This window comes from Pteropus medius, unplaced genomic scaffold (genome assembly GCF_902729225.1).
Source record: "Pteropus medius unplaced genomic scaffold, Ma_sr-lr_union100, whole genome shotgun sequence".
NCBI lineage: Eukaryota > Metazoa > Chordata > Mammalia > Chiroptera > Pteropodidae > Pteropus > Pteropus medius.
In genome coordinates this window covers 10,655,546-10,671,944 of record NW_024352787.1, presented here as the reverse complement: position 1 = coordinate 10,671,944, position 16,399 = coordinate 10,655,546, and the positions used below count along the sequence as shown (strand labels likewise).

At 34.5% G+C, this 16,399-nt stretch overlaps 1 protein-coding gene and 1 non-coding gene across 3 annotated transcripts in view; one reads left to right on the top strand and one right to left on the bottom strand.

Annotated features, from left to right (window-relative positions):
- Window positions 1–16,399, top strand: part of RELN (reelin) — a 458,093-nt gene that overhangs the window by 322,424 nt on the left and 119,270 nt on the right. For both annotated transcript variants that reach the window (XM_039849355.1, XM_039849356.1), the window contains 2 exons: window positions 15,226–15,418; window positions 16,046–16,158. In XM_039849355.1, coding sequence (XP_039705289.1) covers window positions 15,226–15,418; window positions 16,046–16,158 — 306 coding nt within the window. The remainder of the gene's footprint in view (window positions 1–15,225; window positions 15,419–16,045; window positions 16,159–16,399) is intronic.
- LOC120592089 (5S ribosomal RNA) lies at window positions 5,018–5,136 on the bottom strand. Its single transcript, XR_005650046.1, has one exon. It is a non-coding gene; the product is annotated as a 5S ribosomal RNA (ribosomal RNA).

The window sequence follows — 16,399 nt, the reverse complement described above, 5'->3', positions numbered from 1 at the left end:
ACCCCACCCCTTGCAACTTGCTCACCCAAGCTGCCACCAGTGGTTTGTTTCCATACAAATGGCCTGTCTTGGCTCATGCTGTGGACTTTCCTAAAATCTTTCAAAGGGTCACAAAATCCAAATAAGCAGCACCTGGCTTTGGTGTGCCCTATATCTCTTACTGAGCAGCCTCAAACCTGGCACTAGTGGCAGACTGCCTTGATTCCTGGCTTGGCCTCTCAAGACACCTCTAAGCCCAGCAGAGGTGGCAGCCATCTGTGGATTGCATTGCAGCTCTTGTCAGGTGGCCCTGGACAGTTCACCAACTGTGGCTGAACTTGACTTGTGGTAGGGCTCCTCCTAGGATGCACTAAAGTCAGCATGTCTGGTGGCTGGCAGTCAGTCTCTCCCATGGATGTACAAACAGTGACAGGAGGGCACACATGACACACAAAGGACACACTGTGAACTTTTGGCTCAGGTGACCAGAAAAGACTGTGCCACTGGGCCCCACATGACACTTTCCACATAAAGCCACTCTATTAAGATTGGGAGACTTTGGAGCCCTACCTAATAAATAGAAATAAAAACAGGAAGGCAACCAAAATGCAAAGACAAAAGAACATGTCCCAGATGAAATAACAGAACAAAGCTCCAGAAAAAGAACTAAACAAAATGGAGACAAGCAATCTATCAGATGCAGAGTTCAAAGCACTGGTTATAAGAAAAGGGGTACCAGAAGGAGCAGAGAGAGAGCAAAGAATTGAAAATGTACTTGAAGAAATAATGATGGAAAACTTTCCTAACCTGGTGAAGGAAATAGATATATAAGCCCAGGAAGGACAGAGAGGGTCACACATCATAATTAAAATACAAAAGGTTAAAGACAGAGAGAACTTTAAAAGCAGCAAGAGGAAGGCAGCTCGTTACTTACAAGGGAGCTCCCATAAGACTATCAGCTGATTTCTCAACAGAAACTTTGCAGGTCAGAAGGAATTGGCATGAAGTATTCAAAGTGATGAAAAGCAAAGACCTACAACCAAGATTACCTAGCAAAGCTATCATTTAGAATGGAAGGACAGATATATAGCTTACTAGACAAGAAAAAGCTAAAGGAGTTTATCACCACCAAACCAGTATTGCAAGAAATGTTAAAGGGAATTCTTTAAGAAGAAGGAAAAAAGTCAAAAATATGAATAATGAAATGTCAGTAACTACATATCTATCAACAATTGCTCCAAATGACAAAGGATTAAACGTACCAATCAAAAGATAAGGTGGCTGAATGGATAAGCAAACAAAAACTTTACATATGCTGCCTATAAGAAACTCATTTCAGATCAAAAGACACATACAGACTGAAAGTAAAGGGATGGAAAAGGATATTTCATGAAAATGAAAATAAAAATGATCTAGAGGTAGCAATATTTATACCAGACAAAATAGACTTTAAAACAAAGGCTATAACAAGAGACAAAGAAGGACCTAATAATCCCACTTCTGGGTATTTATTCAGAGAAACCCAGAATACTACCTTGAAGTGACCTATGCACCCAGATATTCATCGCAGCATTTTTTACAATAGCCAAGATATGGAAGCAACCTGGGTGTCCATCAATGGATGAATGGATAAAGAAGAGGTGGCACACGTATACAGTGGAATATTACTCAGCCATAAAAATAAATTTTTTTTAAAGAATGAAATCTTGCCATCTGCAACAACATGGATGGACCTAGAGGATATTGTGCTGAGTGGAGTGATCAGACAGATAAACACAAATGTCATATGATTTCACTTACAGGTGGAATCTAAGGAACAAAATAAACAAAGAGCATTTTGAGGGTTGCCAGATGAGAGTGGGGTTTGGGGGTTGGTGAAAGAGGGGAAGGGGTTAAGAAGTACAAATTGGTAGTTATAAAATTGTCATGGGGATGTAAAGTATAGCATAAGGAATATAGTCAATAATTTTGTAATAACTATGGTATCAGATGGGTAATAGATTTATCAGGATGATCATTTAGTAAGTTATGTAAATGTCTGATCACTATGTTGTACACCTGAAACTAATATAATACTGTATGCCAACTATAATTGAAAAAAATTTTAAATATTTTTAAAATGTAAATGTACTGAATACTCCAATGAAAATATGTAGATTACATGAATTAATTTTTTAAAAAAGACTCAACTATATGCTGCCTACAAGAGACTTCTGCTTTAAGAACGCACACAGATTCAAAGTAAAGGGCTGGAATAAAATGTTTCATACAAATGGAAGCCAAAAGAAAGCAGGAGTATTTAAGCTTATATTAAACAAAATAGACTTTAAGACAAAGACTATACTAAGATGGAAGATCATTATGCAATGATAAAGGGGTCAATCCAATAAGAGGATATAATATTTATAAATATTTATGCACTCAACATAGAAGCACCTAAATATATAAAGCAAATATTAACAGACCTGAAGAGAAAATATACAGCAATACAATATTAGTAAGGGACTTCAATACCCCACTTTTAATCGTGAATAGATCATCTAGGTAGAATATTAATAAGGAAACTTTGGACTTAAACAACAAATTAGATTTAATAAACTTAACCGACATTAATAGAACATACCATTCAAAAGCACCAGAACATATTCTCAAGTGCACATGGAACATTCTCTAAGATAGATCATATTTTAGGCCCCACCACAAAATAAGTCTTAGTAAATTTAAGAAGATTGAAATCATATCAAGCAACTTTTCTGGCCATAGTGGTATGAAACTAGAAATTGCTACAAGAAGAAAACTAGAGAGTTTACAACATGTGGAGATTAAACAAAATGCTACTGAATAACCAATGAGTCAAGAAAATCAAAAGGGAAATCAAACAATATCTTGAGATAAATAAAAATGGAAATACAAACATAGATGGACTTTGAGATAATCATGCTAATAAGCGAAGTAAGCCAGACAGAAAAAGTTGAAAATCACATGATATCACTTATTTATGGGATATAAACCTAAAAGCAACAAATGAACAGCACAAACAGACTTTCATGGACATGGACTATAGACTAGTGGTTACCAGAGGATAAGGGGTGGGGGAGGAGGGGGGAGGTAGATGGGGTAAAGAGTCAGATATAGAGGGATAGGGGGAGGGTGAAGTGGGTAAAGGGGACCAAATATATGGTAACTGAAGGAAACTGGACTTTGAGTGGTAAACACAATAGAATATAGAGATGTCAAATTATAATGTATGCCTGAAAATTATGTAATTGTGTTAATCAATGTTACCCCAGTAAACTTAATTTAAAAAAAAATTGAAATACAACAATAACAAAGCATATCTGATAGAATCAAAGCAGTTCCAAGAGAGAAGTTCATATTGATAAATGCCTACATTAAAAAACAAGAAAGATCTCAAATAAACAACCTAGCTTTACATTTCAAGGAAGTACGTAAAGAATAACAAACTAAGCACAAAGTTAGAAGGGAGGAAATAACAATGATCAGAGTGGAAATAAATATAATAAAGACAGAAAAGATAATAGAAAGATCAATGAAATTAAGAGCTGGTTTTTAAAAAGCATAAAGAAAATAGACAAACTTTTAGCTAGACTTACCAAGGAAAAAAGAGAGGACACAAACAAAATCAGAAATGAAAGGGGAGACATTATAACTGATACCACAGAAATACAAAGCATTATAAGAGACTACTATGAATTATTAATAATATGCCAACAAATTGGATAACATAGAAGAAATGGATAAATTCCTAGAAACATATAACCTATCAAGACTAATTCATGAAGAAACAGAAAATCTGAACAGATCTGTTACTAGAAAGGAAATTGAATCAGTAATCATTTCAATAGATACAGAGAAAGCATTTGACATACTTCAACATCCATTTATGATAAAAACTTACAACAAAGTAGATATAGAGGGAATATACCTCAGCATAATAACATACCTCAACATACATGACAAATTTACAGCTAACATCATACTCGATGGTAAAAAGTTGAAAGCTTTTCCTCTAAGATCAGGAACAAGACAAGGATGCCTACTCTCACCACTCTTATTCAACATAGCACTGAAAGCCCTAGCCAGAACAATTAGATAAGAAAAAGAAATAAAGGACTTCAAATCAAAAAGAAAGAAATGAAACTGTCTCTATTTGCAGATGACATGATATTAGATATAAAAAACCCTAATGCTTCCACCAAAAAAGTGTCAGAACTAATAAAGAAATTCAGCCAATTTGTAGGATACAAAATTGGTACAGGCATACCTCATTTATAGCACTTTGCTTTATTGTGCTTTGCAGATATTGCATTGTTTATAAGACTCTTTACCGGCAAAAGATTACAACTTGCTGAAGGCAGTTAGCATTTTTTAGCAACAAAGAGTTTTTAAATTAAGGTATGTACATTTTTTTAGACATAAAATGTATGCACACTGAATGGACTATAGTTTCAAGTAAACATCTTTTATATACACTGAAAAACAATTTATGCAACCCACTTATTGCAATATTTGCTTTACTGCAGTGTTTATTTGGTCTGGAACCAAACCCACAATATATCTCTGAGGTATGCCTGTTTACAAAAATCAGTTGCATTTCCAAACATTAGTGACGAACTAGCAGAAAGAGGAATTAAGAAAACAATTTCATTTATGGTTCCATTAAAAAGAAAATACCTAGGATTAAATTTAACCAAGAGGGTGAAATGACTGAACACTGAAAAATCTAAGACATTAATGAAAGAAATTGAAGAAGACACAGATAAGAAGAAAGATACCCTATGTTCATGGATTGGAAGAATTAATATTGTTTAAATGTTCATACTACCCAAAGCAATCTATAGATTCAATGTAATCTCTATCAGAATTCCAATGGCATTTTTTATAGAACTAGAACAAATCTTAAAATTTGTATGAAACACCAAAAACCCCTGAATAGCCAAGGCAATCTTGAGACAGAAGAAACAAGCTGGAAGCATCACGTTTTCTGATTTTATTTTATTTTATTTTTTATTTTGTATGCCTACAGCATCTGGTTTTCCTAGGTGGTCTTCCATCCAAGTACTAACCAGGCCCGACCCTGCTTAGCTTCCGAGATCAGATGGGATCGGGCTTGTTCAAGGTGGTATGGCCGTAGGTGCTTTCTGATTTTAAACTGTATCACAAAGTTATTGTAATAAAAACAGTATGGTGTTGGCTTAAAAATAGACACATAGATTAATAGGGAAGAGATAGAGGGTCCAGATATTGCACATATGGTCAATTAATTTTTGACAAAAGTGCCAAGAATATACAATGAGCAAAGGACAGTCACCATATACAAAAGAATGAAACTGAACCACTATTTTACGTCATATACAATTAACTCAAAGTGTATCAAACACTTGACTAAAACACCTGAAACTATAAAACTCATAGGAGAAAATATAGAAATCTCCTTAACATCAGTCTTGCTGATGATTTTTTAATTTGACACCCAAAACAAAGGGAACAAAAGTAAAAATCAACAAGTGGGACTACATTAAACTAAAAAGCTTCCACACACAAAGGAAACTATCAACAAAATAGAAAGGCAACCTATGGAACAAGAGGAAACATTTTCAAATTATATATCTCATAAGGAGTTACTATCTAAGATATATAAGAAACTCATACAACTCAATAGCACAAAAAAATTTTTTAAGCAATTCAATTAAAAAATGGGCAGAGGATCTAAATAGACATTTTTTTTCCAAAGACATACAAATAAATGGCCAACCAGTACATGAAAAGGTGCCCAACATCACCAATCATTAGAGAATTGCAAATCAAAACCAAAATGAGATATTACTTCATACCTGTTAGAATGGATATTATCTCCCAAAAAAAGTGACGCCAAGGATATGGAGAAAAGAGATTTATGCACTGTTGGTGGAAATGTAAATTGGTGCAGCCGCTATTAAAAGCTATGGAAGTTCCTGAAAAATTAAAGTAGAACTACATATGGCCCAGCAATTCTACTTCTGGATATGTATCTGAAGGAAATGAAATCACTATCTAAAAAAGTATCTGCACCCCTATGTTCATGGCAGCATTATTTACAATAGCCAAGACATGGAAAAAACATAAGTGTTTATTGATGGACTAATAGATAAAGAAAATGTGGTATATTTATAGAATGGAAAAATTTTCAGCCATAAGAAAAGAAATCCTACCACTGGTAACAACATGGATAGACCTTGAAAAAAACCAAACTCATCAGTACAGAGACTAGATTGGTAGTTGCCAGAGGTCAGGGGTGAGGGTGAGCAAAGTGGATGAAGGTGTTCAAAAACCACAGTTATAAGATAAATAAGTTTTGGGGATATGAGGTACACCATGATGGCTATAATTAACGATACCGTCTTGTATATTTGAAGGTTGTTAAGAGAGTAGATCTTAAAAAGTTCTCATCACAAGAAAAAATACTTTGTCACCATATAAGTTGATGAATGTTAACTAAACTTATTGTGGTAATCATTTGCAATATATTTGCAAATCGTTGTGTTGTACACCTAAAACCGATACAATGGCATATGTAGCAATTATATCTCAATAAAACTAGAAAAAAAAGTAAAAAAAAAATAAGATGAAATAAGAAAAAGCTGTATTTTCTATTTATATTTACTGGAGCTTGAGAAAAAGCAGATTCAATTAAAGCAGATTTAGAGATAAATGAGACGTAGAGTGTTGAAAGGGCCTCCTAGGTACTTTCATGGGCATAAAAATACAAAGTACTCGTTTCTTGTTATATCTAATATTTTAAAGTTCTCTTTTTTTCTTTATACAAGTAAATCACTAGTGCTAATCATTTTAGGGTCATTTTTTAATAAGATAAATTTCCTAAAGGAAACAGTCAAAGTAAAGAGAAAGTAAAAGAGCGACATGCAGGAAGTGAAATTTAGCTGTGAATGACAAAAGGCATGAGAAAAAGGGGTGACATTATCTGGTATGTAATGTTGTGATGGGAGGAGATTGGAGGCCTAGCTTTTCACACCAACCCCATGTGTTATTGTCAGCTCTGAAGAGATAGGAAAGCAGAGGTGTAAAATGAGGAGCACAGCTGTACGGTGTGGCCCAAGTCAGAGGGAATGAACAGATGGCTGCATGTTCAGGATATTCAAAAAGTGTATGTTCATATTTCAGGTGGCATCTGTAAGCATTAACAAAAATAAAAATAAAAAGAATTTGTATATTTTATGAGAAGCAAGAGTCACCTGGGGAAAATCCCAGGCTAAAGGATCTTAAAATCCTGTTTATCTCATAATATAAATTAAATACAGTTCACTTGCAATAAGAGGTAGGAAATAGTACTGTGGCTCTATTAACGTTAAAGGAATTGAAACTGAAGGATAGTGGAAATGCGTTTTAAGATATATAAGATATATATACAAATTTTCCACTCTATAAAGTAGTTGTTAGGCACTTCTAGGTTATAAGAACCATCAGGAATTAATAATAGTGTGTAGTAATGGATAACACAAAAAGATTTCCTAACTTCTCTAGAGAAACACCATCAGAGCTCATGCTTTCCTAACTTCTCTAGAGAAACACCATCAGAGCTCATGCATCAGACTTAACATGCATCTGTGGGGACAGTGAGGCCCACAAGAGGATCTAATATACATTTAGCAAGCAATGGGCCAACAATTTTTCATGAGGCTACCTTTCCTTCTGCTACTTTTTGGTTAATTCTGAAAAATAGGAATATGTGTTTGAAGAGTCTTTGCTACATGTAGATCTTTATTCCTTTGGACTGGTCTTATGAAACTAGTTAAGGAGTTTGCCTAATACTAATAATGTAAGGAATGTGTCTTTGGTACACATTGACAAGGAGAGGTAAGATTATTGCCCAGCTGAAACATTAGACAACCCCGATCTCTTAGGTTCCAGAAAAAACAAATTCTTGACTATCTCTTAATAAGATGAATCTACCTATAGAATAAAAATAATAGCCAAGTAAATTTCTTTAGGATTTTTCTTTCATTGAACATCATCTATAACTTATATAGAAGTTTTATCTGTTTAAATAACTTATAAGTAAGCCTAGAGTATTCTCAGAAATTATATTTTTATAAAGACTATGAAAAAGAACAGTAAATCAACTTAAACTGTGCTGCTAAAGGAAGTCAGTTGGAGTAAGCTCTCAAGAGCCACTTAAACTACTATTTCACAGTAAGTGATCATTCTAGGAAGCTTTGCAGACTAAAAATGTAAATATATTGAGTGACAAACTGAAAAGTCACTTACTATTATTTTTATTATTATTATTTTCAATAACTATGAAAAGAGTATTTTCAGTACCCAGTCCTCTCTAAAATTGGTAATACAATTGAATATGCCCCAAAATAGGTTAATATATGGCTTTCTAAAATAGAGCCTATTTATTAGGCATTTTCATCATCAGGATTTTATTACCTAAAATTTTTAAATTCATTGATAAACTAATTTATACATTCAACTATTTATTTATTATACTATAGACACTATTTGTGCTGAAAGTGTAGCAGTTGGTATGAGAGATAAAGATAGAAAAGTCCTTCATGTAGCTTATATTCTCGAGGGGAATAACAGTAAACAAGCAAACAAATTCATAATAATATTTTAGATAGTGATAAGTGCTGTAAAGATAAGGGAATGGAGTGTTGGGAGGCAGAAATGGAAAGTAAGACTATTTTAGGTAAGATGTTCAGAGACAGCAATGTAAAAGTGTGCAAGGAAAACATTATAGGATGGGAATAGCAAGAACCAAGGCCCTAAGGCAGGCAAAGAATTAGATTATGTTAGGGCCTTACAGAGCAACATAAAGATTTTGGATTTTATTCTAAGTGTTATGAGAATCTAGTAAATAATTTGGAGGAGTGACGTGATTATGCTTAAATGTGGAGAATAGATGGTGTAGGGTACTAGGAGAAGCAGTAGAAGGAGCTCAGCTCAGAGGCTAATAGTGTCATCTGCTTGTGCTATAATGATGCTAGGAATAGGATGATGGCAGTGAAGAAATGTACAACTTGAAGATGTATATTAGAAGACAAACTCTTAGGACTCACCAAAGCAATAGATAAAATGTCCATGTTCCAAGCCTCATATCCTGCTGCTGTTCAGCCAGTTGATTTTTGAGTCATTTATTTCTCCAAAGTTAGATTTCCCTAAAAATCTCCTTTTGGACTAAGTAGCTGAGTGAGATTTCAGAAGTAAAAGAATATACCATTAAACGACTAAGAGAACTCTACATTTGATGATTTAGATTCATGGTATGTCTGGCTAGATGAAAAGAAATACAATAGGCTGAGACAATTACTTTCTATGGACAATGGTCCACAAAATCTCCATGGTAGGCCCTGGGTCACCTGGCCCAGGCAGCTCTCCTGCCACCCTGTCTTTCACTCAGTCTAACCCAACCATATTGGTCTTCTTTCTTGCTACTCCAACAAGCCAAGCATTTTCCCCTTGTAGTACCTTTGCATTAGCTATGCTGCTTCCTGGAAAGCTTTTTCATTAGTCGTTTTGGGTGCAGTGTTCGGACCTCTAAGCTTTCCAGGGGACTGGAAAAAGTCCAAGGGCTAGATAAATGTTGTTTCAAAAATATAGTAAGAAAATTGCAAAAATAAAATTAATAAATTATAATTAGATGTCTATAAAACATGTCAACTTTCTTAATTGCTAAATTTAAATATTCATAAAATTTCATGGTATTATAAAAAATTTTTCGAGTATGCTGAGAAATCACAGCCAAATGTATATTACATGCATTACTAGGAGCCAAATACAATTTAAAGGCAAAATTATAAAATCCACTTGAATGTTTTGCAACGAAAAATACATATTAATGTGGGACATGGGTGCATTTAATATATTAGCAATGATGTATGAATGGAGTTTCCAAAAATTAAGAGTATCGAGGTCCTATAAGTCTTAAAATGATGCTGCTTGAGTATGTGTTAAATAATGCACATGGCTGCACATAGTTAGAAGAATAAAGAAAAAGAGAATTTCAAAGATTCCTCAGGTATTTTTCTCTCGCCTTACCTGTTCTCTCTATGTGAAATGTTTTCAGTCAGAGCTTTCAGACCTAACTACATGGACCAGTGTGTTCCTTTCTGAAAAGAAGTAAGCAAGACAACAAGAGTATGTTGAAAAGGCGAATTCTAATTATAAGTAGTATAAATGTGAATTGAGTAACTTCATGTCAACCAAAATTGATTGAGGAGCTAATGAAATGCAACATAAGAATAACAGGAGTAAGGGGGTTCTGGATAACCAGAGATCTGAGATGAGTTGAAGTTATTAACATAAGTAGGAGAGGCTGGAAACAGCTAAAGCTCCGCTGATTCCTCTCCATAAGTGGCAGGGAAATATTGCTGGTGGCAAAGGCCCCTGACAACTTAACTTCTCACAGACACACCCACTGGTTCCTGACAGGAGACTGGCAGGCACCATGAGAGTTCAGAGGAGCTATTTTCTTCTGGGTCCTTACACTCTCTGCTCTCTGACAGTATTTCCCCTCTCTGTCTCTCAGTTTCTCTTTCTCCCTCTTTTTCTCTTTGGAAGTCGCAGCCAAGACTGCTTTGTGCCAAATCCTCCTCTGACTTTAACCCAACAGAGATTTCCCTTTTCCAGATACAGTATATGCCAGCTGCTGAACATTTCCTAAAAATGCTATCAGGTGGGCACAATGAAAATTCAACTGAAACTTGACAGAAATATTTGAAACTATCTCATTATCTTACCAATAAATTTCTATAAACTTTAAAACTAGATTGAAGAAAAGTTATTGGAACTAGCTGCTGGCTTGACTTTGGGAGAACTGGACTAGTGCCATAGGAGACAAAGATTGGTGACTGCTGTAGATGGACCTATGGACTGAGGCCCCTGACAAAGGCTCTGTGGCCCCTGACAAAGGCTCTGGTCTACCTACCTCTCTGACCCACACTAACTCCCCTGTAGATGCATGTAACCTCATTAGAAAGAGAAGACAGTGTTTATTTGTGCTCGGGTCATTACAGACAGCCCCAAAAGCTGAATAAAGAGCAGCCAAGCAGCCCAACGTATGCCTTTTTAATGATCTAAGAGTTTATCTAACTTTTAAGTTAAGATTCTAGTCCTTACTTGAAGAACTGTGTGTAAATTTCCAAACTGAGAAAATTGAAATGAGAATGGAGAAGCTAGAGAATATAAACTATGTACTTTAAATAGGAATGGTAAAGGTAAACAAAATAAAAAGCAGGTTGCTGAGGACAAAAGTATAAAAGGATCTTGAAATAGATGCCAAAAAGCACATGTATTCCAAAATATCTTTGATTGCGAATTCAACAAGATAAATAAGAAATAGTCTAGTCACTTAGAAATCCCAAAGGAATTTTTAAATGAAGTATTGGATAAATATATGACAAAATGCATTATGTGTAGAAATTCCGAATTTGTTTCAAGCTATAGATTGAATGAAATGATTTTAAAAGTTTGTAATAAAGTTAATTTGGTATCTGGAAATTTTTTGTATAGAGAATTAGACTCGAGGTACATTATGGTGTCATCCATTTTACAAGGCTCATAATAGAGAGCCTACTAGCATTCTCGGAGGTGGCAATTAAAAGGCAAAGGTCCTGGGGAAAGAGTTATTCCCATTCTCTCATTAAATCTTGTAATTGGATGCAGGAGCTTTTTTATCGTTCCTTTAGTTTTTTATCTTGCCAATCCACATAAATAAAATAAGCCTCCTGATTTGCAGTGCATTCTGTCTCCAGAACTTCTACCCGAAATGCAGGTATGGACTATTCTTTTCCATTTCTGTTATTATAACAGAGAAAAAGTTCAGCTTTATTTTTGTCTTTATAAACATATTGACTTAGACAAGCAGCAAAAAGGGGTAGTTTTTGTAAATTAAGAGATGGTAGTCTGTGAAATTCTCTCCTCTAAAACTTCAGCTGAGTATGAACATCAGAATATTCAGAAGGAAAAAACAAACCTAATATCACCGGTTTTCAGCCAGTCTTAAATAAATCGTAAACAACCAAGTGAACTTGTACTATGAATGATCAAGATTTTAAGGCATAGAAGTCTGTGCTTTTCATGTGTTATTTTGCTTCACATTAAGACATTGGAGTAGGTATTATACAGTACCATGAAGTATGGCAGGTCTATCAGTTAGAAATACATTCAGTTCTAAGTTATAAAAACAATAAGAAAAGACTGACCATGGCATAAGCAAAAGTGAAGAGGCTTATTTGTTACTTGTAACAAGCAGACCTAGAAAATGTAGTCTAGGGCTGGTAAGCAGCTTAACAAGGCCATTAGGGACTCAGGCTCAGTCTTTCAACTCTGCCATCTCCATGTGCCTGCTTGTTCTGTTATTGTCACAAGATGGTTTGCTGCCCTGCTAGGGAGACAGTAAAAGCAACAGGCAAAAGAGTATGCCAGCCAAGTCTATCTATATCTTCTCAAAGGCTAATATTAAATCTGAATGAGTAAATCCAGCTAGCATCTTTCACTTACATCCAATTGGTGAGAGTTCATTGGTGGATGTGGACACCCCTAGACCAATCCCTAGAAGATAAATGAGAAAAGAAGCCATAGATGGCAGCTGGACCCACCTACCCAGCAATATCTGCCCATAACTGCAGGTAGATTAGTTTCGTGCTAAGTAAAAATTTTATTGTCACTATTTGTCCTCATTGAATTTCTTGTCCTTTCATATAATTTTTATCTTGTCTCTTTCTTGGTGTCTTGGAATGTTTAAAACTCAGAGAGCACATGCTTCTCAGGTTTGAATGCTTCCTCTCTTCAACCAAGTTTGTGGTTAATTTGTAACCATGCAAAAGTTAGGTAGGTGCAGGCAATATTTGCAAAAGGCAGTTTTTCTTTCTGTTTCTTTGTCGAATTTAGAGGACACTAAATCATCTAAGAAGGGAAGGATTTACAAGGAGCTGATTGTAAAATATTCTTAAATTATTTTAGAAATGCTGGAATGGGTAAATACTATGCATGATATGAGTGAGCACTGTGTGGCTTGCAGACCATTCAGGCCATGTGCTACCCTGCACTGTGTGGTTTTTTTCTAGATCCCAAGGGTATATACTCTGCCTTTAAAGTAAACAATTAAAATGAAGCCTAGTCAGCTGCCTCTAATGACCTTTCTCATAAAGGGCAGTAGAAAAAGCATTTGACCCTTGAAGCTAAATGCAGCATTTATTTCTCACAGGGGGAAGCATTCATGATTGTTTGCCTCTTGAAAGACTCTGGAATTTATACAGATGAGTTTATGCCTGTATAGCTTAGTAATATTTTTTTCTATAGTTATTTCTTTTGTTATGTAGTATTGCTAAAAATTGCATTCTACAGTTTTATATTTTCTAGATTGCATTCTGGATACTTTAATGCATAGCAGCAATCATGGTTTTACATCTTTAACATCAGAGTATCATTGCATAGTAACTGAAAGTTAACCATTGTTAAATTAACTATAAATGAACAATTATTCAAAACTGTAGTGTTTTCTTCTCTATCTGAGAACAATAGAAGGGCAAAGAGATAGTGTATTTGTTAAGAAGTTTTGGAGTCAGGCAAAGCTGATTTCTTATTGGGTCACTCCCATTTATTACTTTTATGTCCTCACTTGTTAAAAGTTAATTTATTACTTTTATGTCCTCACTTGTTAAAAGTTAATTATTCCTACTTCACAGAGTTATTGTTAAGGATGGAAGATAATGTGGGTATTGTGCTTAGCACAGTCTTATGATATGGCCTAGACTCAACAACTGATAGGTATCTTTATAATAACCATATACAACCTATAAGCACTGGATTTGTAGGAATGGCGAATATTAAACATGACTTTTCCCTTTCTTTTTATGAACATTCAGGTAAAGCAAAGATGAGAGTGCTTATATCTTAACCTCTATTCATTGTCCAAGTACAAAAACCTTAATTTAAAACCATTAGTTAAACAGTAATTAGTTTTTCCCATTGATGGCAAAAATCTTATAAACTTGAGCCCAAGGCCATGATGATCCTGTCTATGTAGACAATGTTGCATCTTTAAATAACATCTGAATTGCTGCAAGAAAGAAGCAGGGTAATTGCTCCTTATTTTGCTGATTCAGCAAAAGATAATTAAGAAAAAATATTAAATGCCTCAAAAATTTCAAAGTACTGCATTATATCTTTTATCTATGTCAACTAAGACTCCTGATAAATAGGAATTACTGTTGAAGAGTGGTGCTGGACCTGCTTCAGAATATCATGACCAGGAACTATGGTAGACAAGCCCTATGGTGGTTGCCTCTGGGAATATTTACATTGACCCATATTAAATACAGTGAAAATGTGTCCATACTTTCATCTCCTCTCATAGATTATAAATTCCTTGAACAGTTTTCTCTACAAAAGCGATCGTGCCTATCTTCAAATAGCTTACAATTACACAGTTCCCAATTTGGACCAAATAAAATATGAATTTTACTGACTTGAGATAACAACCAATAAAAACTGCATTATGATGTTTTCAGTGTTTAATGCTTAAACATTAGATTATTTGGGAAATGAGAAAAACAAAAGGAAAAGTTTCAAGTTGTTCAATTTCCCACCACCAAACACAGCCACTAGAAATATTTTGGTGAATTTTCTTTATGTATCATTTTGTGGATTTTTTAAACTTAATTTATCATAAATATGTTAATTTGATTAATTACCTTCATAAATATTTGAAATACTAATCTGTCAAGTGGCCATACCAGTTTACTTAAGCATTCTATTTTCCCTATAGTTTGACCCTGAAATGGTTGCTAATTATTATAAGTAAACCTGCAGTATTCATCATATTTTATAAAATTATCTTTGAATTTAGTATTATGTCCTAGGGTAGAGTCCAAAAAGTAAGCTTAATGAATCAAAGGGTTTAAAAACTCATGAGCAATATATGAGTGAGTACCCATTTGCAAGTACATTTGACAATTCTGAGCATTAACTTTAAAATATACACACACACACACACACACACACACACATATATACACACACACACACATATTGCTTCTTTGATAGGTAGATTGTTTTAAATTGCATTTATTAGATTAACAGAAATCAATTCTAGAACTTACAAGATCTAAATAAGTAAAATGAAAATATTTTGGTCTATGATATGCAATGAAGAGCTTAATTTTTCCCTAATACTTTGCCATTTTTAATTTTCTGATTTCCACCTCTGTCTTTCAGTTTTACAGGAGACTCTAAACTTGCCTCAAGTATGCGCTATGTGGAAACACAATCAATGCAGATAGGAGCATCCTATATGATTCAGTTCAGTTTGGTGATGGGCTGTGGCCAGAAATACACTCCACACATGGACAATCAGGTGAAACTGGAGTATTCAACCAACCATGGCCTTACCTGGCACCTCGTCCAAGAGGTAAGTCTGTTTTCTGTAAAGCTTGCAATAGATAGCCTCCTCCTTTTTACATAGGAAGTAGATAATTACAATTCTAAAAGTTTAGGTTTGGTTGAAAAGAAACAGTGTTATTTGTAGCAGAATTGATGTAAAGTCAGCAGCAAATTATAAGGATGCCACATTCTGCACTATCAGATACTAAAGGGTAATTGAAAATGAGAAGGAAATGGGAATAACTTCAGGACTGAATTACTCTAGGATGGTGTTTTGAATATTATTTTCTCTAAATCTCTTCTTCTATAAATCTCTCTTTCTTCTTTCCCTATAACATGTCTTCATCTGTACTTTTCTAAGTCTCTTTACCTGTAGATAGATCTTATTAAGAATATATGATAACAGGTCAAAAAAATGGATCCTAATCTATTTTTATTTTTACATGTGAAATTTGGAAAACATTTAATTCCATTGTGACATCTCGTTTCAATTATTTCCCAAACATTTTACCTTCACAGAAAGAAATATCATGGATTGCATCCAAATGGTTAGGATTATGACATTAGATTTCTCTAAGATCTTTTTCACGCAAGTGAGTCGACATTTTGCCGTAGAGAAAACAGCTGAGTTTAATTTTTGCCCACTCTCTTTTAGGAATGCCTTCCAAGTATGCCAAGTTGTCAAGAATTTACATCAGCAAGTATTTACCATGCCAGCGAGTTCACACAGTGGAGACGAGTCATAGTGCTCCTTCCCCAGAAAACTTGGTGAGAGACAACATTTTTAGAAATGACTGTCACCTTAACTTTTACTATCTCTATTAACATGACTTGAATATGAAGAAAAGTTAATTAAGCACAGTAGCAAGATGCATTCATATTTTTTGTCATCAAAAATCTCAGTTCTTTCTTTTATAATGAGCATATTTGAAAATTTGGTTTTTGCACTGTCCTAACTTTTTCCAATCTCTCTTTTTTGCCCCAGCTTTTTATGGGAGAACTCAATGTG